The sequence below is a fragment of the Diadema antillarum genome, unplaced genomic scaffold, assembly GCF_040938485.1.
Source record: "Diadema antillarum isolate AM-2024a unplaced genomic scaffold, OU_Dant_1.0 seq00000300_RagTag, whole genome shotgun sequence".
Taxonomy (NCBI): Eukaryota; Metazoa; Echinodermata; class Echinoidea; order Diadematoida; family Diadematidae; genus Diadema; species Diadema antillarum.
The window spans coordinates 1,251,535-1,275,590 of NW_027271323.1; the positions used below are offsets into that span (position 1 = coordinate 1,251,535).

Sequence of the window (24,056 nt, forward strand, 5' to 3'; positions counted from 1 at the left end):
AAATTTTGATATAACCATTAAAAAAAATGCTAGTCCCGAGGACTTTGAGCATGTTTCTACTGAGAGCACCTCACATCCCTGGCATCGCCACGAATTTTGTCCAACGCAGCACCTCGTATTTTATGACCACTCGAGCTGTTTCTACTGAGCGATAAAATACGAGGTGATGCAAAGGTGACGTGCAAATGCGGCGATTCCGGAAGTCAGGTATTTTTAAGTCACAGATTTGGGTCACGCGCGCACTGCCTGTTAATACGATCCGAACCCTGCCTGCTTTGCTACAACTGCGTCGGCTATTTTTTGATTAGCCATTTCTCTTCGTCTTCCCATCCAATATACCCCGAACTAACATACTGGTATCCTGCCACTGACTGATGAGAAATCTTTGGAGATCGAGGGTCCAGTTGAGATTTTCTCAAGGCTGCGACATACTAATGTGGTACTCTCGCGATTCGAGACAATGATGAAATAACGCGGTGTAAAATCAAGTAAGTGATGAGGGCTTAGTAATGCAATAAGTTAGGCTGTTAATTACGCGAACAATAGGCGATGAATCCCACAATTCACATGTAACGTAACGTATCTAGGCCCTATAACACATACACAAGCGAGTTGGTACCAACAAAGCATGATGCGAACACGGTCGCTGTGTGTACACACGAATTTTGTACACATGTGTGCGATGAACCGATTGAAAAGCGCGGGGAGAAATTCTAGACGTCCGATACACCACGAATTTCGCTACCCGGTGTGTTTCTACTGAGAATCGTCCTTCGCGTCACCACGCATCGACCACCTCAATAGATGGACGACGGAGCACCTCGCATCAGCCGGCATCGGCCACTACCAGATCTGTTTCTACTGAGGAAAAATTCGAGGTGTCACCACGCATCGGCCGGTATCGGCCGGCATCGGCCGGTATCACCACACATCGGCTGGCATCACCTCGAATTTTCGTCGCTCAGTAGAAACACGCTCTAAGTTATACCTGGTGTCCACTGTACTGATACAAATGAGATGCAAATGCCATGTCCAGCGTGTCTCCCATAGACAATGTTCACCTTTAATATAAAATGCAGCAAGTACAAACTGTCCATGTTATTTGTACAGTGTACAATGTACATGGCAAGAAGGACTTGTTATAGCCCAGAAATGATGAGTTTGATTAGCAATTTACAGCAGTTGTTGAATTACTGCCATTGTACCTTCTCAATGCTCAAATGAAAACGAGGGTAATGAGATGCTAACATCATCATTTCATCAGATTTACATGGCATTGTGACTGACTTTAAAATTCTGACTAAGCATGAAAACTGCAATTTCATATTGGATCTTCATTAATTTATGCCTGTTACATGTTGTTTGGTTGACTCTTGGCTCTGTTTAATTGTGTTATCATCCAAAGGAAGAGTGGAGTTTAACTTTACTATGGGCAGGTACTTTCTCATGTTCATTCTTTAAACTAACAAGAATTTAACCCTAATCAGGCTGGGCTTTTTTGGCTATGCTATATCTGGGGGGGGGCGGATTCCGCCCCCCCCCCTTCAGATCTCGCCTATGGAACGCGTGATCGCGCCGAAAATCGGCACATGCGACGCCCGCGACGTATTCTCTCAAAATGTATGGCTGCTTTCTCCGAAAAGTTTTCTTATATTTTATATTAATTAATAATTGTAATTTATGCACAAAATCAGTTTTGGGCTCTAAATCACTTATTAATGCTCTAATTAAGCTAATTTCTTTAAAAAAATGTTTCTTGTATCATTCTCCTGAGACATAGGATAAAAAAAAATCTGTATCGAAATTAATTTCTTATGTATTTGATTGTTTTTTGAATTTCTTATGTATTTCCCTGTTTTTCGACCTTTTGTTTTTGTTTGTTTTTTGGCCAAAATTTGTCACAGACATTTTTCGAAGCCTTACTATGCTAAAATAAATTAATTTCGTCCATTCTAAGTCAAGATATGAATTTTTATGTGAATTAATTGAAAAAACACAATTTGCATTGGATTTGTACACAAAATCACGTTTTGGAGCAATTTTGGGGTTGACAAATTTTTTTCGAACGGGCATCGCGTCAAAACGGTACGCGCGGGCGCAACAATTTTGGTCTCAAAAGTTGCGCGATACTTGAAAGAAAAAAGTCATGAAACATCGCGGCGGGAGCTTATCGCGCTGCGAAGATATTGCGCAAAACGACGAGGGGGGGCGGATTCCGCCCCCCCCCCCCCCCCCCCCCCCAGCCTGATTACGGTTAAAGAGATACAGATCAGGATATCGACGCTGGGGTAACAAGACCTTGTATCTGAAATTTTGGTGAAAATGACTTTTTTGGAGTAATGGTCAAATAATGCGTTAAGTGATGTCCTGGCCAAATCCCAACAGTCTTACTCCAAAAATGAAGTCATCATGGCATGTCAAAGGGAAGACTATCCCATTCGCTACAGTGCTTTGGCCACCATGTTTTTTGGCTCTCCTGAACATTTGACATTTTGTAGATCGTATACGAGGTCTTGTCGCCCCGGCGACGATATGTACACTCTACACTTGTACTTGTGTTCTCCCAGTATTAAGAACTCCGGATATGAAAGCATACCAACAGCCAAAGTGTACTGTACATGCCATATTCAGCGAGTCAATTTTTCTTCTTTTTTTTTGAATCAGGACTTTTGTGGAGTACAGTAATTGACAGACAAATACAACATGCAGGTATTATTGCTCATTTGTGAAAGGTACCCAACGCATAAAATTAATGTTGAAATGAAACACTGAGTATTGATTTACAATGTATTTAGCATAGCAAGATTTGTTTACAGACTTCTCGATAGTGACAGCCCGATTGTCAAAACTTTTGTGTGTTATGAAAGTTCAACAATTTCCTAAATTTCGACATCACAGTATTGCATTAAGCAGGTGTCTTTACAGAAAGTGTCATAGTATTCATCATTATGGAGATTTCAAAAAATGACACATTTCAAACATGGCAAACTTACTCTATTAAGTCATGAAGTGAGCTGGTTTTTTCTTTCTTTCTTTCTTTTCCATTGTAATATGTTAGTAATTATGACAAAGATAAATGAATGCTTCAAATGGGAACTACTTCAAAAGAAAAAAAAAATGAAACTGACCCCAATCTTGCCTGGTATGTGGTAAAACAAGAAAAGAAAAATGTTCTTTTTCCATTTTTCATTGAATCAGAGTTTGATTTCAGAGTGCTTGACTTTGCCTTGAAATTTTTGGATACTTACATATATACAACTGTATGTACATTGTAAGCAACGCTGTTTCGATGATGATGTGTCTTGCAAAATTACATTTTTGTAAACCAATTTTACCATGTTTGAGATTTCCCATTGTGTGTTTTGTGGGTGTGAAACACTGCCTGTTAAAAATCATGGCAAGGTGAATAAATATTCAGTACATGTATTACGCTGCATACGGTAAAAGTGGAAATTTTGCAGTGCTGAAATTTTTGAGCAGTTTGCGTAACCAGAAACTAGTGCGAGAATACAATTGTAAAAGCACACAAATATTTTTGCTTGTCATATACAATGTATGATCATTTGCAGTTGATGTCTTAGTGATTCTACGGAATTGAAAACATGCAAACCTCATCTTGCCCGGCTGAGCGCAAAAAATTACTCACACAAAAGTATCCACTTTTACAGTATACACCGTAGAAAAAAAACAAAAAAACAAAAAACAAAAAACTGAAATGGAAAATGAGGTACAGCAACCCTTTGGTTTGAAACCATAAAACCCACAGTACTTTTACAAATGTACATCACAGTTTGTATTAAGTGATGTTTCGTTGTGACTTTGGCTATAACACACAGGACACCATACACTGTATATACAATATCACCGCAAAGATCTCTCTTTTAGAACTGCTTTTAATATATAGCCTTTACAGTTTATTTTTGGTAGCTCCAGATATTTCCTCTTGTTTGAGAAAATTAGTCTTTTATGGGCTTACTGTGGCGGGATGCCCACTAACACAAGTTAGCAGGATACAAATCTCGAGACTTGCATTACTATCCCAATCTCAAGGTTTTTGCCTGAGTGTGGACATGAAAATCCCACTGAATAGCGCAATTGGCATCGCAATCCAAATCCCAAGAGATCGTGTGACTGTTTCGAAACCATTGTGTTCATTTGAATTGAGATATACACTGCTGCACAATAATTTGCACCCACAGTATAGAGGAGAAATCTTAAGATTTTTTGCTATGTCATTCACACAATTTAACAGCACACTAATACAAGGCAAAGGTCACTGTTTTACAGTACATTTCAGGATTGCGCAGTTTGGTTAAAGGACAAATCCATCTTCATAGCTATGTGGATTGAATGAATGCGGCAATATTAGTTGAACACATCAGTTAGAGTTTGAGAAAAATCGTACAACCTGTTCAAAAGTTATGAATTTTCAAAGTTTTTCTACTCAGTTACTGCTGGATGAGAAGAAAATTCAACATATTTTCACTTTTCTTGTATAATAAAAGAGCCCTTGACTTGTCTCTTTCAGAAGGCAGGAGAAATAATATTACCTTAACATGTCATACGTCAGTGACAATTTTTTCAAAAAACAAAATTTTGTGAAATTCCCTTTATATATTCCTTATATCGTTCTATGCAAGTGACATCATGGTTACAGCTCGTTATTCCGAAGGTTCGTTATTCCGAAGGCTCTTCAGTCCGAAGATTCGTTATTCCGAATTTCATTTTCGAATCAACAATTCTTCGGAATAACGAACCTTCGGAATAACGCCACAAATGTTCGGATCAACGAACCCTTTTTCATTTTCGGATTAACGAACCACTAGGTATAGGGAATTTGTGTGTTTCGGATTAACAAATCTTTGGAATAACGAACCTTCGGAATAGCGAACCTTAGGAATAACGAACAGCACCCGACATCATACACTGTAGTAGTCTTCTCATCCAGCGGTGACTGAAGATACTTTGAAAATGCATAACTTTTGAAGATATTCTCTGATTTTCTCCAATCTTTCAATAATGTGTTCTATCAATATTGCCGCATTCACTCAACCCACATAAAGGTGGACCTGTCCCAATCTGCATAATTATTGGAATATTTTTGTCTGTGTGAATGGGCGCAAAAAAAAAAAAAAAAATCTGACATTTGGATGGCAATCGTTATCCTGCTATTTTGTCTGTATGAATGCAACTTCAACCTCAAACATGTTTTTCTCTCATTTGTGGGGAGAGTGTGCTAGGAGTATGTATGGCGCTACGCGTACATCATAACATCATCATGACGTATAGCAGGTGTGAGGAAATCTGATGCTGTAATTGGCTTTTTACTAGGGAATTCCCATCTTGCCACATGCAGGCATAATGTACATGCAGTCGCATACACACACAGCAAATTTGTAACCAAATTCTGCTCACAACGAAGTAATAATTTAGGCTGCAATATTATCTACTCTACATGTATATATCTTTATTGTTTATTTGTTCGCTTATATCCAAATTTCTTTATAACAAAAGAAATCTGCCTGTCCCGAGGACTTCATTGTAACGGGAGTCCACCGTAGTTAGTTAATATGAAAGGCAAGCAAACGTCCGGTCAAACTTAACCATTTGAGTGAGTTGTTGTATTCTAGTACGCAGCTCTCACCTGCACAAATGGCTTGGCTCACATCTTTCGTCCATGTCTGGCTGGCTGAACAAACAGTTTCGCTCAGCTGCGCCGGGTCAATCTCAAAACCAGGAGTCCTACACTGTAAGTTACAGACATCCTCATAGCGTGAGTCATTGAGACACGAGGCCGGTGCAATAGTGATCTGTGCAGTCTCAACGAGGGGTGGACAAGCTTTACCTGCAGGTAAGACACATGGGGAACGGATTTACAAGGTATAAAGATTTAGTCAATACTTCTCTTTGTCTATTGGTCTCTATACATTCATTAAATTGGTTGGAGTGACCTAAGGCAAATTTTAAGGGTAGGGACAGGTAGGCTTTCACTACTTATTCACAGTTACAATTTGCTGAGAAAGGCCTGCTCTCTGCAAAGATCCAGCAGCATAAATTGATATTTTGATTATTCGCTATATAATATGTGACCGTGCACCTCAAAACGAACATAAAGTCGCACACACTGATTTTGCGTGAGGACTGAAAATAAGTGAAATGGGTCAACCTAGCCGAACTTGACTTTTTCATATTTTCTGAAAGAGCGGGTCTTCTTTTACATTATGCTAAAATTTGGTGTCATAAAACGGGCAGGAAAGTGTGTTTTTTTAGCAGTTTATCTCGAACATTTTTGGTAGAATAGTGTGATTAGGTGTGTCTTTAGAATCCCTTTTTCATTTCTGAAAAACCTTGTCCACACTCTTCACTTTCAACTCTAATAACTTTTGAAAGGATAGTGCTACTGCTTTGAAAGTTGGCATTAATTATGGACAAAATGTGTTAATGAGGCATGCTAAATTTCAGTTTAATCTAATAATCCCTTCATTGTTGTTACTCTGGTGGTTTACTTCCTGTTTTTTTGTCCCATTCATCACACAGCCAGCACGGTTTGGTAAAGATTAAGCGCTTGAATAGACACTGTACTTCAGAGCCTCTTTTCTCAGTTCACACTTTTCCTGAGTTTGTGCTTTCTTTCCAATATTTAGATAGGTTAAGAGAGTCCATTTGATTTGAGTTATACATCATTTTAAAGCTTAGAGTCTGCTCTTTCAGAATATGGTCTTATCTAAAAATTCATGTCGGGCGACTTTTTGTTTGTTTTGAGGTGCAGTGTCACATATACAGAATTTGCAAAATGTGGAAAAAGAGCATGGCATAGTGAATCAGTTAACAGTGAGAGCTGTGCATCTCTGCTTTACTTCCACTGGTAAGTTTTCTGCATACTGGTACAATAAGTAAATGTTCCAATTTTTGGAAATGTGAGCATAAGAGTGGTATTAATGAAGGAAAGGTGGACATACATACATAGGCCTATAGACACATAAAGATAGGGAGACAAGATACAGGTTTGTTTGTAAGCATTTTATATGAATGTGAAAGAGGTTACCAGATTATGTAATATCTTTCTGAAGTAGAAGAACATGAGGATCAGGCGTGATCCTCTTATCTACGAGGTACATCGACCACCTATCTGTTATAGTATGCTATTATCCCGATAATTGCCCTAACATCGAACAAAGAAACTTTTACACAGTAAGCCTACCTTACACCGCCCGTGTCCCCCAGGCCGCACGCACGTCCGCCCGTACGCACGTAACCAGTCACCCGCCATGACTCTTCCTCCAGTTCCACACAACCAGGTCACCCGCAAACGGGACACACAGTCAAGTCGCGCCGCGAGGCGAGGGGAAGGAGGGGGGGACACAGATAGGTGGTCGATGTACCTCGTAGATAAGAGGATCACGCCTGATCCTCATGATCTACATCAGTACATCTGACCACCTATCTGTTATAGTATGCTAGACCGACACGGACTAACAAGGGAGGCTTGGCTGTAAGGCGGTGTAATCAACGGGACTTCGCCGCTGACAAAAGGGCAGCCCTAGAGAAGGAGGGCACAGCAGCGGGAACGTCCCGCAGATAGAAAGAAATGAAAGAATTGGGAGAACGCCAATAGGCTGCTCTTTGGATCTCCTCAACCGACACTCCTGCGAATAAGGCCCAGGAGGCGCTGATCCCGCGAGTGTCATGAGCGCGAGGCGCTACCCCCGGGGAGAGAGCCTCTGAGCCAGCCGCTTTGATAGCGGCAACAATCCACTTCGATATGGTGTCTTTAGAGGCAGCAGAGAAGGGCTCCTTAGTCACTACAAATAGTTGATCCCCGGAGCGTCGGTCCTTGGTACGGGCGCAGTAATATTTCAGGGCCCGTACCGGACACCAGACCTTGTCCTCTGCGACAGAGGAATGAGCGGCCAGAGGTTGGATGAAGATCTCAACCGGACTGGAGGCTGCTGTCTGATTTTTGGCCACATACGAAGGGCTAGGGATTAGCCTCACACCAGCCCGTTCCCACCGTATGTGGCCCTGCAGGGTAGACAAAGCATGCAGCGCACTACGGCGCTGCCCAGATGCGATAGCCAAGAGAAAAACCGTTTTGATGGTTAAATCCCTAAGGGAGGCTTCGGCCAAGGGTTCGAAAGGCGACCTGGCAAGCGCCTCTAGCACACGGGGAAGGCTCCAGGAAGGGAGCAATCTCCTCGTCGGGGGGCGTTCCAAGAAAAAGGCGCGAAGTAAGCCTGAGAGGGCGGGGGCAGTGGATATAGTGGACCCATCCTCGAAGCCAGTATGCACTGCCGCGATGGCGGAGCGATACCCCCTAATGGTAGAGATGGTTAAGCCTCTGTCAAAGAGGGAAACCAAAAAGTCCGCCACATCTCTTAGAGGGGCTGAACGGGGATCCACCCCGTGAGATTGGCACCAGGAATAGTATCCAGCCAAACGGGAATTGTAAGCCTCCCGGGTGGATTCTCTCCGGCTGCGGGCAACGAGTGAAGCAACTCGTTCTGACAAGCCCGCCTGAGTACCGGATTCCCTGATAAGGGCCAGGCAATCAGGTGGAGAGAGCTCGGTCGGGGATGTAGAGCTCCCGACACCGGCTGCGCTATTAGATCTGGGCGAGCTGGAAGGAGCCTTGGGCTCCCCACCAGTAGGTTTGTGAGCTCTAGGAACCAAGACCTCCTTGGCCACCAGGGGGCTATAAGGAGGATGGTAGCCTGGTCCCGCCTGATCTTGCGCAGGACGCGGGGAATGAGGGGGAAGGGTGGGAACGCATAGCCTCTGAATCCCTTCCACTGGAAGGAGAAGGCGTCCAGCCGCCAGGCTGCGGGGTCCTGCACTCTCGTGCAGTACCTGGGTAGCTGAGCATTCAGCTCCGAGGCAAAGAGATCCACCTCCAGTGGTGGCATCTGATTCACCAGTCGGCTCATGATAAGCGGGTCGAGTCTCCACTCGGAGGGGAGGACCCGGCCTCGGGACAGGAAGTCCGCAATGAGGTTGTCCCTGCCCGGTATATACGAGGCCATGGGAAAAATCCCCCTGCGCCTGCACCATCTCCACAGTGTGGCAGCGAGGGCGTTCAAGCGTGGGGAATGCGTGCCGCCCTGCTTGTTGATGTATGCCGCCACTGTGACATTGTCTGTGCGGATCAACACAGTCTGGTTTTGGAGTAGAGGTAAGAAGTGGTGGAGGCTCAGGATAACCGCTTGAAACTCCAGCACATTGATGTGGGGGAGGGTAGCCGAAAGGCACCAGTCCCCATAGGCATGGAGCCCCTGACAGTGACCGCCCCAACCCTTGTGGGATGCATCGGTAGTCACTGTGAGCGAGGGATGGGGGGGCTGCAGAGGGCTGCCCCTGCTCAGAAACTCCGGGCAACACCATCGCCTGAATAACAGGCGGGTGGCCGGGGGCAGGGGAACCATTTTCGTCAAGGGGTCCCGAGACGGATGGAAATGACTGAGCAGATGGATCTGCAGGGGGCGCATGTGCAGTCGACAGTCCGGCAGCACATCGACCAGGCTCGCCAGATATCCTAGGAACTGAAGGAAGGATCTGGCAGGGACTCGTCGCTGCCGTCTGAAACGGCGGGCGGCAGATATGATCGTAGACACCCGAGCTGGGCTGGGGCGCGCCAGCTGACGGGGGATGTCTATCACTGCACCCAGGAAGGTTGGGCGTTGTGTGGGCACGAGCTCCGACTTCTCCCAATCTCCCGGTCTGAGGCAAGGGAGTATGGACGCCAATGTCTCCATTCGAAAATGTTCCGTACGGATGTGCCTGTTTATTCTCTTGAGGTTGAGAATGAGGCGAAAGCTCCCCGAGCGCTTGGGAACCAGAAAGGTAGGGGAAAGGGATAACCGCAGGTGGTCGCGGATCCGTTCCACTGCCCCCTTCGCTAAGAGGGCGGCGATCTCGGCCGCCATGCCTCTGTGTCTGAGGGGAGGCAAGCGAGGGGGGGAAAGACGGATGACGCCTCCGGGTAAGGGAGTGGCGAGCTCGATGGAGAAGCCACCGCCTACAACGGAGAGCACGAAGGCGTCGTCCGTAATGGCCGCCCAGGCCGGCTGGAAGGCCTGAAGGCGGCCGCCCACCCCGGCTGGGGGGGCCTGAAGCGCTCGGGGCAAGGAGTCAAAAGCCGCCGCGGCCCCTGGCGGCCGGGCGGGTTGATCCTCGCTGTCTGTCTCTACCCCTGTGACTGCGGCGCCCGCGGCCGGAGCGGCGGGGCGGCTTAGGGGGAGGCAAGGTGACCGTTACGCGGGGGGTCCCGCCGAGGGGCGAGCGGCCCCGCGGGGTCGGGGGGCTCGTGGTTGGACGGATCTGAGCTGCGTGGCCAATTCACGGGCCTGTTGGCACCTAGCTAACTCATCCCTGATCCGAGGGGCAAACTGACCTGAGAACAGAAAGGGGCCCTCGCAGGGCATGTCAGCGGTCAGCTGAACCCGCTGTCTAGCTGAAAAACCCAGTGCTTCTAGAGCCAGGTTCCTGCGACGACGAGTCGTGTACAAGGCTGCACGGGTAGACTGTTTCCACAGTTGTTCCGAGATAGACATAAGCAGTGCGTCGAGCAACTGCCTGTCTTCTGGAGAGACCCGCAGGTCGTCTGCTTGTACGGCCAAATTGGTCAGAGCACCCGCGTACGCTGCCAGACGCATCGTGGATCTGGCCAAGATGGACATATGCGTCCACCTCTTGTCTTCCTCAAGAAAGGAGCGTCTGCGTAGGGGGTTGACCTTCCCCACGTAATCGCCTAGAGCAAGCAGCTCGGGGGATAGCGTCTCTGGGGACAGAAAACGGGCCATGTCGCCCGGTTGAAAAGTGAACGCTCTTCTCAAACCAGGAGGGCCACCCCTGGGGGACGGTTCACGAGCGATGCGCCCGTACTCATCCTTGAAGTCGGCTGTGAGTGGAATGCCGGGATGAGTACCCGATCCCCCCCGGAAGAGTCGGGACGCCTGGGGCTGTTGCTCCGCAGGGTCCGGGCGGACCGTATAAAACTCTTCCAGGTAGCGGAGGAGCAAGGCTTCCGCCTCCTCACTGAGGTGTTTCAAACCAGGCGGGGCCTCGGTCCCAATCAGGGAGGGCGCCGCCGATGAGGTGGACATAGACTCCCACTCTGAAGAGGGGTCAGACTCTGAGGCAGGTACCCCGAGTTGATCAGAGAGGGGTGGGAAAGGGGGAGGCGCTAGTGCTGGGGAGAAAGTCTCCGCTGGCAGTGCGCTATCGTCCAACAAGGAACGGGCCGTCAGGCCCGAGGCAGGGCGTGGGATAGGGGGCGGTAAGAGCAGACCACCAGTAGAGGTAGCTACCGCAGCCTGACTGACAGCGGCCGGGGCCGGGCGATGCAGTCGAAGGCTCTCTGCCTGAGAGAGGAAAGTTTCCTCCCCGGGCGGAGCCCCTAGTGCCACGGGAGCACGGCTCGTGCCGGCTATGAGCTCCCCGCGTGGCGGCAGTGGGGCCATGGGCACTGAAGAAGCAGCGGTCGATTCGGCCGGAAGGCCGGGGAGCGACCAGCCTCGGCTCTCTGCGAAGCGGCTGAACACCTCAAAGAGTTCAGCTTCACTAGGTTGAGCCTTAGGAGCCTTCTTCTTCTTTTTGCCCGAGGTTTTGGACTTCTTGGAAGAGGGAGAGGCAGAAGGGGCCGTGGAAGGCCTTTTCTTAGCCTTCTTCTTCCTCTTCAGAGTCCCAAGGGACGAGCTTAAGGGCTGTCCGGCCGGTGGGGTGCCGGTCGAGGACGCCGCCGAAAGCTGCCAGTCCCGAGCGGGAGGCTCAACCGGCGCCGCCCGAGCGGACGGGCCGGGGAGGGTCCCAGTGGTGGTAGGTGCCGGCTTGCTAGGAGCGCGGGCAGTTACCAACCTAGGGCCATGCACCCTGGGGTGCTGGCCGAGTCGGAGGGAGGAGGGGGCCCGCGTGGTGGGCAGCCGGGGCGGACCCGCAGCTGGCGCACCACCGCTCCCGAACCCCGCCGCCGCCGGCCCGAGAGAGCCGGGTGGTGGGGAACGGGCGGGGCCGAGGCTGGACGCCGCTGCAGCCGCAGGGCTGCGAGCAGGCGGGGTGGGGGCGGCTCGCATGAGCGAAGGCGCTCGTGGCGGCACCCCACCGCTCTCTGTCACCATGGGCCGGCTAGGGCCGGGGGACGAGAGGCCAGCCAAACTCCGGTCAGGTCGCCAAGGACGACCACCCTCCTCCCCCGAATCACTTCCCTCAGAAGCGAGAATCTCAAGGGGCGGATCGGCGGAGCCGGATCCGAGCCCCTCCGGTTCAGGGACCGGCAAAGAGACTCCCTCCGCGAGGGGGTTCCGAGCAGAAAGCTCTGAGTCCGTCGGCCGTGCGGCCCCGGACGGAACCAGGGCCGGAGCCCTAAGTATGGGGGGGTGGGAGGATAGCCAAGCCTCCAACGTGGCCCACAAGGGGTCTGACCAAGTGGAGCACGTGGGACAGGGACTAGATCGGGTGCACGTGCGATGCAAAGCGCAAACTGGATGTGCGTCCCAATCTGGAATGGCCCGGCGACAAGAAGTGCATCTAAGAGTCATCCTGTATAAAAGAGAAGAGGACTCAGTTAGCAACAACATAAAGAAAATGTAGACATGAATAAACATACAAGTATCTTTACAAGAAAGTGTATGTTAAAACAAGGGACTCAAAAACCAAGTCAAAGTAGGCTTAAAAGCGTACAAGACAAGGGGCGGGAATTGGGCCGAGCTGGGCCGACAAAATTATCGTTGAAGGCTCAGCATAAAATACCCAAGAGACAGTAAACAAACATGAAACATGTGCGAAAAGGGTGAGAAAAACACCCAATCGAAATATAAAAGAAGCCCCAGAGGCGCGCCATAGGCGTGGGCCACCTCAATAAAGGCCTAAGGGGGGCACGACACACATGAAACATGCACGGAACCGAGTCTGGGGACGAAAACCCAAAGACAAGGTGCAATTAAGTCCCAAAGGGCTAGCCATAAGGTCTACAAACCATAATAAGGACCCTAATGGCGTGCCATACGACTACAAGTTGAGTAAATATGGCCAAAGGGCTTGCCATAGGTCAACGATCGGTAATAATGACGCTAATGGCGTGCCATAGCCCAAGCATGGCGAAGACGGCCACCCACGGCCAGCCATAGGCTAACTACGGTAACGAGATACTAACTCACGGCGTAGAGCCTACGAAGAAACCTCGATGTTTCTAACACCTTCAAAAAGGTCAAAAAACACCAAAAAACTCCCGAGAAGGTATAAAAGCATGAACGGGAGGAGGAAAAAACATAAAAGGAACGACAAAAAGCCGAACCGAGGTAGGCTAAGACGAGAAAGGGGGAAAAAACCCGCCAGTGCGTGGCGAGAAGCGAGGCACGGTGCACACACCATACAAACGTATGGGGCAGCGCGAAACAAAACCGCGGAGGTTTGGATCGAAATAAAATTCACGATTTCGCCCCTTTCTCGGTAACAAATGATGACAAAAACGATCTACAAATGTGATACAACAATCAAGGAGCAAAAATAAGGAAAGATATTGCCTGATTGCTGGGGGATCCCGCTGATGCAGTCGGGTTATCACGAGAGATCGAAAACACGTCTAAACGCGATGGTGGGCGAACAGGGAAGAGGAAGAGTCATGGCGGGTGACTGGTTACGTGCGTACGGGCGGACGTGCGTACGGGCGGACGTGCGTGCGGCCTGGGGGACACGGGCGGTGTAAGGTAGGCTTACTGTGTAAAAGTTTCTTTGTTCGATGTTAGGGCAATTATCGGGATAATAGCATACTATAACAGATAGGTGGTCAGATGTACTGATGTAGATAATAAAAGCAGAAACACAACTGTTTGTTTTACACTTGATGGCAAACATAAGAAGTAATTGGCTGGAACTTTTTTATGAGACTGACGAGAAACTTTCTGTCTTTAACTAATGACGGGACTGAAAATTATCAAACATGGTGCATATTACGAGATGATGGTATAGAGTTCGGAAAATTAAAATTCTATTTGCTTTCCCCAGGGAATGTTGTGACTCACGTTCACAGATAAAGTTGGTTGAGGACCACACCCTGTCTGCCTGGCACCTCGTAGCATTTGGTCCCACCCCTTGGTAGCCTGGTGGGCAGCGGAAGGTGCACACTGTGGCATATGGAGCAGGAATACCTGGCCGCCCACATCCGGACACTGTTGCAGGTGGTTGGACAGGTAGGGGCGGACATGTTCGCACTATGTAGAGACGAGTGCAAAGAAATACAAAGCATTGGCTTTAAGGTATGTCAATAGGTATCCTGAATATATATTTTTCTCTTCTTCTTTTTTTTTTTTGCAATTGCTACATACATATTCCTTTGGTTTATCATATCAGTCTCAATAAGCTCACAATGACACTTTTTTCCTGTTCCAATTCCCTTCCAACTCTGGAGTGTAGAGCTGCTGAAACAAGGTAATCATTTTACACAAGACAGTCATACATTCAGCTAATATCCACATAGTTATAATCATCAGAGATGGGGGTATATATAGTTGCAATATTAAGCATTTGACAGAACTTGTCAATGCAAGAACAAGATACATGTGGTTTTTAACACACCCACCTTGACAAACTGGAATTGCATCACTCCAGATGGGTCTCATATCAGGTGATAGGTCACATGATACCATGGCTGGGCCAACCAGGTCGTATCCCACATCACAGGCAAAGTTGCACTGATTTCCCACGTAGGGGTCTTGGCAGCCAACCACCGAGCCATGGGGCAGGGGCTGCTGAACACTGCAACGATGAACTGCAAAGACCAAAGGGGTAGAAAAAGCCATAATTCATGAGAAGATCTGTACCAGGGATGCCAAGTTCATCTCGGCATCTCGGCATCTCGGCATGCGAATGTGCGCGTGAGCGAGGGTGTTGGGAGGGTTTTTTTCCCCCCTGTGGCCCGAGTCCCACAGTAGGGAGCTTTTTCAATTTTTAGCTCTTAATGGTGCGATCAGGTGCATACTTAAGTGACTATAAGACAAAAGGGAAATATACCTTCATTTGCAACTACACATGTATCACTTTAGTCTTTTGAGCTATGCTCATTATCATAGGCCCAAGTTGCAGACTTCGCCTGATGCGTGAGAAAAATGGGTGCCATGCGTGAGATCGTGAGATGACCCCAAAATGCTTGAGTCTCACGCAGAATGCGTGAGACTTGGTAGCTCTGCTGTACACATACTGTATACGCTGTTATTTTCGCGTACAGATATTTTCGCGAATGAGGAGGCCATAGACATTTTCACGAGATGTTGTTTTCGCTTATTGCTGCTTATGCTAACTTAAATGCGTCATTGCCCTAGCGTGTGGAGACATTTTGACGTGTAGTTAAATTCGCAAAAATTAAACCCTCGCGAAAATATAACAGCTTGTGGGCCATTCTCAGATTAAGTGTTCAATTCCATGTGAGTAAAACCGAAAAATCAACCACAAAGTAATACATTCAAAGATGTGTTTTAGGAAACTTCAAAACCGGTCAAATACGAAACAAAAAGTGGAACATTCTAAATGATGGCCATTCATTGAGTAAAAATGAATTGAAATAGAGCATCATGTATGATTTTTGATCACCAATCAAATACGTTACCGCAAATTTACATGTTGTAATGGACTCCTAACTCTGAATTAAATTTATTGTTTTGATCCAATTTCTGTTCAGGAAAAGACATCTGTCCCCCCTAAAGATATTGGGGTTTTTTGAGAGGTAAAGATGTTGTCATCCCTTGCTAATTGGTAGAAATTATTTCTGTGTGGTAGGTTGAAATATGCTTTTTGCTGAAATGAAATATAACCGTAAGATTCACTTTGTATTTTTAGCAAATTTCGCTTACAAATAAAGTTTCGAATCCCACAAATCATGCAAAGGGAACGATCCGATCTGGAATTTCCACAGGAAACAAATATGAATTGCTTTCCTGGGGAAATAACTATTGAAAAACATCGAATCACCTTTGGTAGCGTATCTGGTAAAATATAAGTAATAATTTTAGTTGTGTATGAATTAATAAATATCACCTGTTTAATTATTTACCTCATGAATTGATGTAAAAATGAATGATGTAAGCCCAAATTAACCATTTTAAACATTGTACGAAATATTTAAACTATGAAATGTAGTGGAAAAGAGCCCTAATTGTGAAAGCTGAGTTCTTCATTCACAGAATACTCTCATCTTACGTCTGAATGTATTTATCCATCTGACTATAAATATTCATTAAGTTTTGATGGATAATGCAAACAAGGTTTAAAAAATATATTTTTGCAGGCACTTAGAAGGAAGTAGGTACAGTCTCTATGAAGTCGATATGCTAAACAGTTGTATGACCTATGGTAACGTATTTGGCTCATCCCTTTCAATGAAAATGAATAAATAATTGTTCAACTTATCAATGAATCTTGAGTAGTTCTTCATATGTTGAAAAACACTAGAATAAATATGCAACAGAACACTGAAACTTTTCTAGGAAGCGTTTCATAAACTACTTTTTACTCTTTCAAAGTTTGGTAACATATCTGACGTACCGTAAATGAATCTGCCGGTGAAGTTACAAAGCAATTTCTACTGAATATTCTTCATTTGAACATAACTTTAATTTTTTATGGAAGCATCATTCTATGCAGAATTGTTTTATGAACACTTTGTTTTACATAACATTATTTGTCACCGTGGATGCCCTGAATTATACGTAATGTATCTGCTTAAAGTGAAAAGCAAAAAACTGATATGCTGAATCTTAGCTTCGTCTTGTTAAATAAACGTTCAAAGTTGTTGCATAGAATATGAAAGTGGCTGGGTTTATAGAATAGAACTTTGGAGTTTATGAGCACACAACGATTTGTTTGTAAAAACATTTAAAATTTCTTTTCAGCATTTTGATTATGTGGTAACGTATCTGTCGGAAAACTTGGCATTAAGTTGTGAGACACTGACGCAGAAAGAAAAATCATGTGGAAGTGTTGCTCTTTTTCACCTCTCTGTCCTTTTGGTGTAAGAATACAATCCTGAGGTCCAACAAAACGAAGCATGTAGTGTGTAGGGATGAATTTTGACCAGATTTGATCCCCAGAAAGCACATGACCAATGAGCAAAATTCGGTCACGTATCTGGGGTAACGTATCTGTGGTAACGTATATGGTCGATCATATTATTATGAGAGCGATATCTACCAAATATTTCTCACTTGTACTAAACTTTAATGTTGAATCGATGCGTCATTCCGAGGAGTAATGTATAATATACAATTTGTCTGACATTGCAATATCTGTCGCAGTGGGTGGTGTGAAAAGTATGTAACGTATCTGTCCAAATAAAAGTGTAGAAAACCGATATTTCAAACATTGTACCGTATTCTCAATAAAGAGCTGTTGCACAAAAAATCTAAGTACTTGCAATGTATGAAGTATATCCTCAGGGTTTCATATACACAGGGTCATTGCATAGTCTTGTTATTTTCGCAATGCTGTAACACTAAAGAAACTGGTAACGTATCTGGCAGTGAACTTGGCGACAGGTTTCAAAAGGCTATAAAAAAGAAGTAAATAAAAATTTTGGAACTTTTTGAGTATTGTGATTAGCACATATGATATGCTCATCGTCCATGAAAATGGTATTTGGAAAGTGTGTTTGTGGACGGAGAGGAGCAATAAAACATAATTCTGAAATAGCCGGCGACACTGCGTTTTGGGGGTCTTAACGAAGTTTAACAGCAAAATTTTATACAAAAAGGCAGACAACCGCATTTGATCGTGTTTATTTTTAACAAATAAAGTCCTCGTGATATATTATAAACATTTAGATAGTATCTAATAGGTTTCAGGGAACCGCAAACTGTCATGGAATGTCGGCGACACCAAAATTCCGTATTTGAATGCTTTTACTGAGAATGGGCCTTGTACAGTATGTACATGCAAATTGCATTTACATATAGTATATGTATAATACAATAAAAATATGTAAATGCAAAATGCAAAAAGACTGCCCATTTCTACAGGTAGAGTCAGCAAAGACATTCAAAAGAGTACAGGAAACTTCCATTATGACAAAGTCCTTTGGACTGGCAGTTGTTTTTAGGGGTTTTTTTTTTGTTTTTGTTTTTGTTACACATGTTATCAAAATATCATTATAGCCAAACAATTATTATTTTTGTTATATCAAAATATCATTATAGCCAAACAATTATTAAAGTATATTATCAAGATGTAGACAATTGTTTTGGGACCTGAATTTTTACTTCATTGTAGCTTGAGTTTTGATCATTGTAACTGTTTGTTATAACAGCACAATGTGTGGGTCTGTGCCCGCTATAACACAGTTGAAAATCTATGGCAGACACAAAATTAGAGGTGGCTGGCTTTAACATTGGATAGGTAGCCAGTACCCACGGCAACATAAGGATAATAATGGCATGGCCCTCTGGTAGAGCAGAAGCAATACTGAATGAGGTTAGCCTGGCTTAAGGAAACCAATATGTCATTATTATCTTTATCATTATTAACTGCAAATTAAGAACAGCACCAACCTTGAACAGTTACAACCACATCACATCTTGTTTCTAGTCCAGTTGCGTCTGTTGCCAGGTAACTAATTCTGGTCTCTCCCTCCTGGAAAATACTGTCCGGCGGCAAAATGCCATTCACTCTGAATAAACAACACAAATACAATGTAAAACACATAGTTTTTCTTTGTTTTAAAGTGAAATGATTCATAATTTTTCATCTCTTGTCCTATTTTGAAGTTTCATTATTCCACTAGTACATCAAAGAAAACTGTTTGTTACAATTTACTTCGATGTGTAGATCTTTTAAAATATGACTTAATTACTCTTCACTGCCGACGCAGCAATTTGAAAAATGACCAGTGACTTATCTGTTGTAAGTTAGTCAGATAAAAATCTCTCTGTCATAAGTACATGGAAGTTTACAAATCAACGTTTCTAAAGACATAAACACATGAAAGTTAACCCATTGAGGATGAGTCCAGAGTATAGTCGGGCAAGAGTCTATGAGAAATGCATGTTGTAGCAAAATCAGTCGGTCTTCAACGGGTTGATGCCAATCAAATCAAAATTTCTCTGTGGGCAAGATTCCAGCTATGTCGTACCTTGTCACATTCACTTGTCCTGAGTTGTCACTTGCGACAGGTTGCTGGAAGTCGACATGAGCTTGGAGACCCCCTCTCTCTGCATCCACCCTGATGTGATGGGGACATGGGATGTCAAAGGCTGGTGCCTCTACATCTGAGGTTGGGAAATGATAAGAGCCCAATGTAAGACAAAGTTCTATGGCTTTCCATTTAACCCTTATCTACCAATCTATGTGATACTTGTAAAAGTGGAAATTTTCGCGGTGTTGAAATTTTCGCACATTTCGCGCAACCAGAAGCTAGCGCGAAAATAAAAGCATGCAAATATTTGTGCGTGCCGTTTATACGTTCCAGTAGTTGATGTCTTGATTCCGCAGAATTAAAAACACCCAAAACTCTTATTCTTACCCGGCCAAGCGCGAAATATTTGTCGCGTGAAAATATCCACTTTTACAGCATCCTGCAGTTCACGTGAACTCTGTGAGCATCCATCTATGGGATATTAATTCATAGCAGAAATAACTTGGACAATGACTTATCTTTATATACACACTGATCTTCTCATTATTATTGTCTGTGAACTCTGACCTAACATCCCACAGTCCCGGGTCTTGCCTCACTTCCTTTCTCTATTCTTTGTATTATTTGGCAATCACTATTGGGGTTCACAGTTTAATAATGGAATATGTCAACACGTCAGTGAGATCAAACAATGCCATACACATACATATTGCAATGTATTCCCACTCATAGTTTTCTGAATTAGACCACAGTACCCATGCATCAGTTTTGATTTTACAATATTTCTTAATGTTTGAAAGCATTACACCGTATAAGTTATATACCTCTTGAAAGCTTACATCATGAAGGTTTCAAAGAATATTATTGTCTTGCCATGTGAAGACTATTCATACTGCTCATAACTGGTATCTCTTGGATGAATAATATAAATATTTGTTAATGTGTATATAACATGTGATATATTAATTGACATCACATAATGCACACAAGCAAATGTCCTGTACATAATAAATCCCTTCTGACCAATATTATAACTATTCTTGCGGTCGGCTACACGTCACTTCCGGTTGACTGGAGTGAAAACAAACAGCTTGCAAGCGCTATTTAAAGCCTGCATAATGCGCATACTGCATGCTGTGCATGCATATGTGCGACGCGTATAATTTATGTGCAACTTTACGCAGACATGGGGATCGACTGTTTTTCATTATTCATTTTGTCATTTGTGCTATCATTCATGAGATACATGTACCATGTCTTCCCAGCAATATTCTAATAATCTGGATCCTGTCAATCGATCGGTCCCGGTATTTTGCCAAGTTGAAGGCAGTCGGACTAGACCTGTGCCCGTTCCGGCCGTATGAAATCGCGGCAGGACTCTGGATCAACGACCCGACAATTTGGCCAGATGTGCAGTAGAACCTCTTTGAGTAGGCCCTACCCCGATATCTACGCTTACTTTACCTCATAGAAACTTCAGGTAGGTCTATAGGCCTAACGTTAGTACTGTAGAGTAGGCTTAGGGTAGGGCCTAATTTAGGGTAGGCCTAGCAACTGTTAGGGCCTAATCCTGCCGCCCGCACAGCTACAGTATACAGCTTGCGCTAGCGCTATGCTCGCGGGGCTCCCCAGCAGAAAACACGTACAGCGTTACCACTCCAAGCTCACGCGACTGTTTGTTTTCACTCCACCGCTATCCATGACCCCGTGACACGCAAAATACCCGGATGTCCGACCATGAGAATAGGGAACAATAATTGTTTTGGAACTTCTGATTTTACCTTTATGACTATCACAATACTTTTTTGGGTTTTTGTTTATTTGTTTGCTTTTGTTGTTGTTTTTTGTTGGTAGTGGCAGCTTTTGGGAGAATTCACAAATAATAGTCAAAACTTTTTCTTTCATCTTTTATTGGCATTTTATTCTGATTCACGGGCAGCATTTGTAGTCTTATTAAAAATGCTTTCAGAGCTGATGTCATCTCAAAGCTTCAAGAAATGGCCACCATGAAAAGAGAGGAGCTACAGTAATTGAGATGATCGTACCTTGGCAATGGGGTCTCTCGCTGTGGCTCCACTCTCCCTCTGTGCTGCAGGCAAGCGAGGCTGGGCCACGGAGCTGAAATCCCCGCCTGCAGGAGAACTCGCAGCTGGTGCCGAAGGGGACGACACTGGCTGTAGAGCACTGCTGTGGCATCACCTCTCCAAACGGTATCCTCATCTCGGCTGGACAGGTCTTGACAACTGTTGGGTTGGAGGATAGAGAGACATATTAATGACATCCTGATGGCTATAATATGGACATAGAGGTTACAATCTCAAGGGGGAAATGAAAACTCCATGTATACAATTCATTAAAACAGTTGAATTTTGGTTCAACTTAAAACAACAACAGAATAGTAAATACTATTTCCATTTGAATTCTACTGCATATTCTAGGTATTCATAAGAAACAAACACTACCTCCTCCCTTTCCCTAAAATACACTACACACATTCATATATGCACAAAAATATTACAGAATGAAGCCATTTTTTTTTTTCAGATTGAAATACCAAAGGAGCAGACCCCTTCAGTTTAAGTAAAGCAATACTATTCAATTGCAAAATATCAAATCACCAGAGAAATGGTGCAGAAATATCAATGGCTTGCAGAGAGCTTACGATCTTTTAGCTGGAACTGAATAGTGGCAGAATTGCTACCTTACCTCACCTCAACAACCTCTTCACTTCACTTAAAAAAACCACAAAAAGTTAAAATGATACCTTTAACATTAAACACTAAAACTATTCTTACCAATACAATAAGTTAACTGATTGCTTTAACATTGACATGAAACAAATTTTTGAAATCTCAGAGTCTGGCTGAACAAATGTGTATTCTGCTATTTTCATAAGCATTTAGTTGAGTTTATTTGGTTTTGGTTTTGTTTCAATATGTGCGGATGTTCTCAGTTCAAACATTAACATATTGAGATATATGTTAGGCAGACCATGCAGGGCCCCGTTTCATAAAACATGTTTATCAGTGAAAACCTCCACATTTCTATGACAAATTTGCTCTCAGCCAATCTGATGCAAGGATTTCAGTAGCTTGTAAACAACTATTACAACTTGTCACTGATAACGAATTCTATAAAATGGTGCAAAGGTTAATAATAACTCTGATTCTTAATAAATGAATAAATGAAAGCAACAAAGTAATATACAAATTACAAAGCTTATGGTAATCATACACTTAGGTAAAGGATGCATTTAGATAGAGGGAAGGCACTTAATTCCACTCTCATACTGTTTAAAGGGGAGAATAATTCTGTGTGATTCCAGATTCTGTTGGTCTGAGAGAGTGATTATCTTACCAGTGCAGTGTAGGTCACTTCCACTCCAAGACCCGTCAGCCTGGCAAGTCCTTCTCAGGCTCTCAACCCTAGAGGGCGTGGTGTAACCGTCATCGCAAGCAAAGACGCATGCTGTCTGGTATGGTACCTTCGGTGGTTGGCAGTTAGTAGCCGACCCATGGGTGACAGCTGGCAGGGTGCAGTTATTCACTGTGGATAGACCAGAATATATATAGCTCATAAGTTAACAATGCATAAATAGTGTGTTTCATTATCATCAAAACAAAGGGATTCTGTTGCAGCCAAACTTTTTGGTCTGATCAATTCACATCTTTGAGAGCTTATCAACTTGTATCTTATAAACATCAAAATCTAATGAGATTTGAAAGACTGGTTAAAAAGAGGACAAGGGAAAAAGACAAAAGAATAGAAATGGAAAATCTTTGCATTTAAACGAACTAGAAATGTCGCTAAGGCAACTGGTATGCCTCCGCCATAATGCATGATTCTCCTAACAGGTCTATAGTACATGTAGACAATGTGTGATTACATTGTCACAAAATTGGCAAAATATTAAAAATATGCATAAATATGTAGTAAGTTTCAAGATAACTTGAGCCACTTCTGAGATATGGAGGAAAAAGTTAGTTCAGCACTTTCCCTTGATCTTTGACCTTTTGACCTTTGAGGCAAACAAAAAAAAAAAGAAGAAAAAAGAAAGTTTCCAGAGAATCTCTATTAGGTTATACATGCATACACCAAGTGTAAAAAAAAAAAATGATAATCCTGCTGGCATTGCATAAATATGAGGGAAATAGTAAAATTTCGAAGTGTTGCCCTTGACCTTTGACCCCTGACCTTTGACCCATGAACCCTAAATTCTCTAGATAATCACTGCCAGTCAGTACATGTATATATACTATGTTCCATGAAGATACCTTGAACAATTTCCAAGATACGGAGAAAAAAGTGAAGTTTTAATATTTTTACTTGACCTTTTGACCTTTGACCTTTGACCTCATGACCCCAAACTTTCACCAGTGAATCTTAATTGGGTAATACATGTATACACTAAGTTTCAAGAAAATATCTTCAAGCATTGCATAGTTATGGTGGAAATAGTGAAATTTTACGTATTTGACCTTGACCTTTTGACCTTTGACCTTGAGCATGTGCACCCAAAAGTTGATAGGCACAACTTCACCCCCTAATACACATACATGCCAAGTTTCATTAGGATACCTCAAAAGGTTTTTTAGTTACACTGTCCACAAAATTCATTACAGACGGAAGGACGGACGGACGGACGGACGGACAGACGGACGGACGGACAACCCGAAAACATAATGCCTCCGGCACCACTTCGTGGCGGAGGCATAAAAAATACAATCATTTAGCACCTGTTAAATAGCACACACAATTATCCGTTATGATATCTGCCACTAGAACAAAATGCACTTTTTAATGTAACCCAAGATTGATATACATTAGGATATATGGCGCATTCACTCAAATATATTTCACATCTACAGTGCACTCCTGTTATAGCGAACATGGTTATTACAAAGTTCTGGTTACAACAAAGCAAAAATTCAGGCCACAGTGTATCTAC

General features: G+C 44.1%; 1 protein-coding gene across 1 annotated transcript in view; it reads right to left on the bottom strand.

The window, feature by feature from the left end:
* The window catches only part of LOC139730272 (uncharacterized), an 83,150-nt gene that overhangs the window by 19,799 nt on the left and 39,295 nt on the right, over positions 1–24,056 (bottom strand). The window contains exons 17-23 of the mRNA XM_071641151.1: positions 22,466–22,654; positions 21,154–21,351; positions 19,106–19,241; positions 18,525–18,643; positions 14,570–14,758; positions 14,013–14,201; positions 5,645–5,845 (exon numbers count right to left, since the gene is read on the bottom strand). Coding sequence (XP_071497252.1) covers positions 5,645–5,845; positions 14,013–14,201; positions 14,570–14,758; positions 18,525–18,643; positions 19,106–19,241; positions 21,154–21,351; positions 22,466–22,654 — 1,221 coding nt within the window. The remainder of the gene's footprint in view (positions 1–5,644; positions 5,846–14,012; positions 14,202–14,569; positions 14,759–18,524; positions 18,644–19,105; positions 19,242–21,153; positions 21,352–22,465; positions 22,655–24,056) is intronic.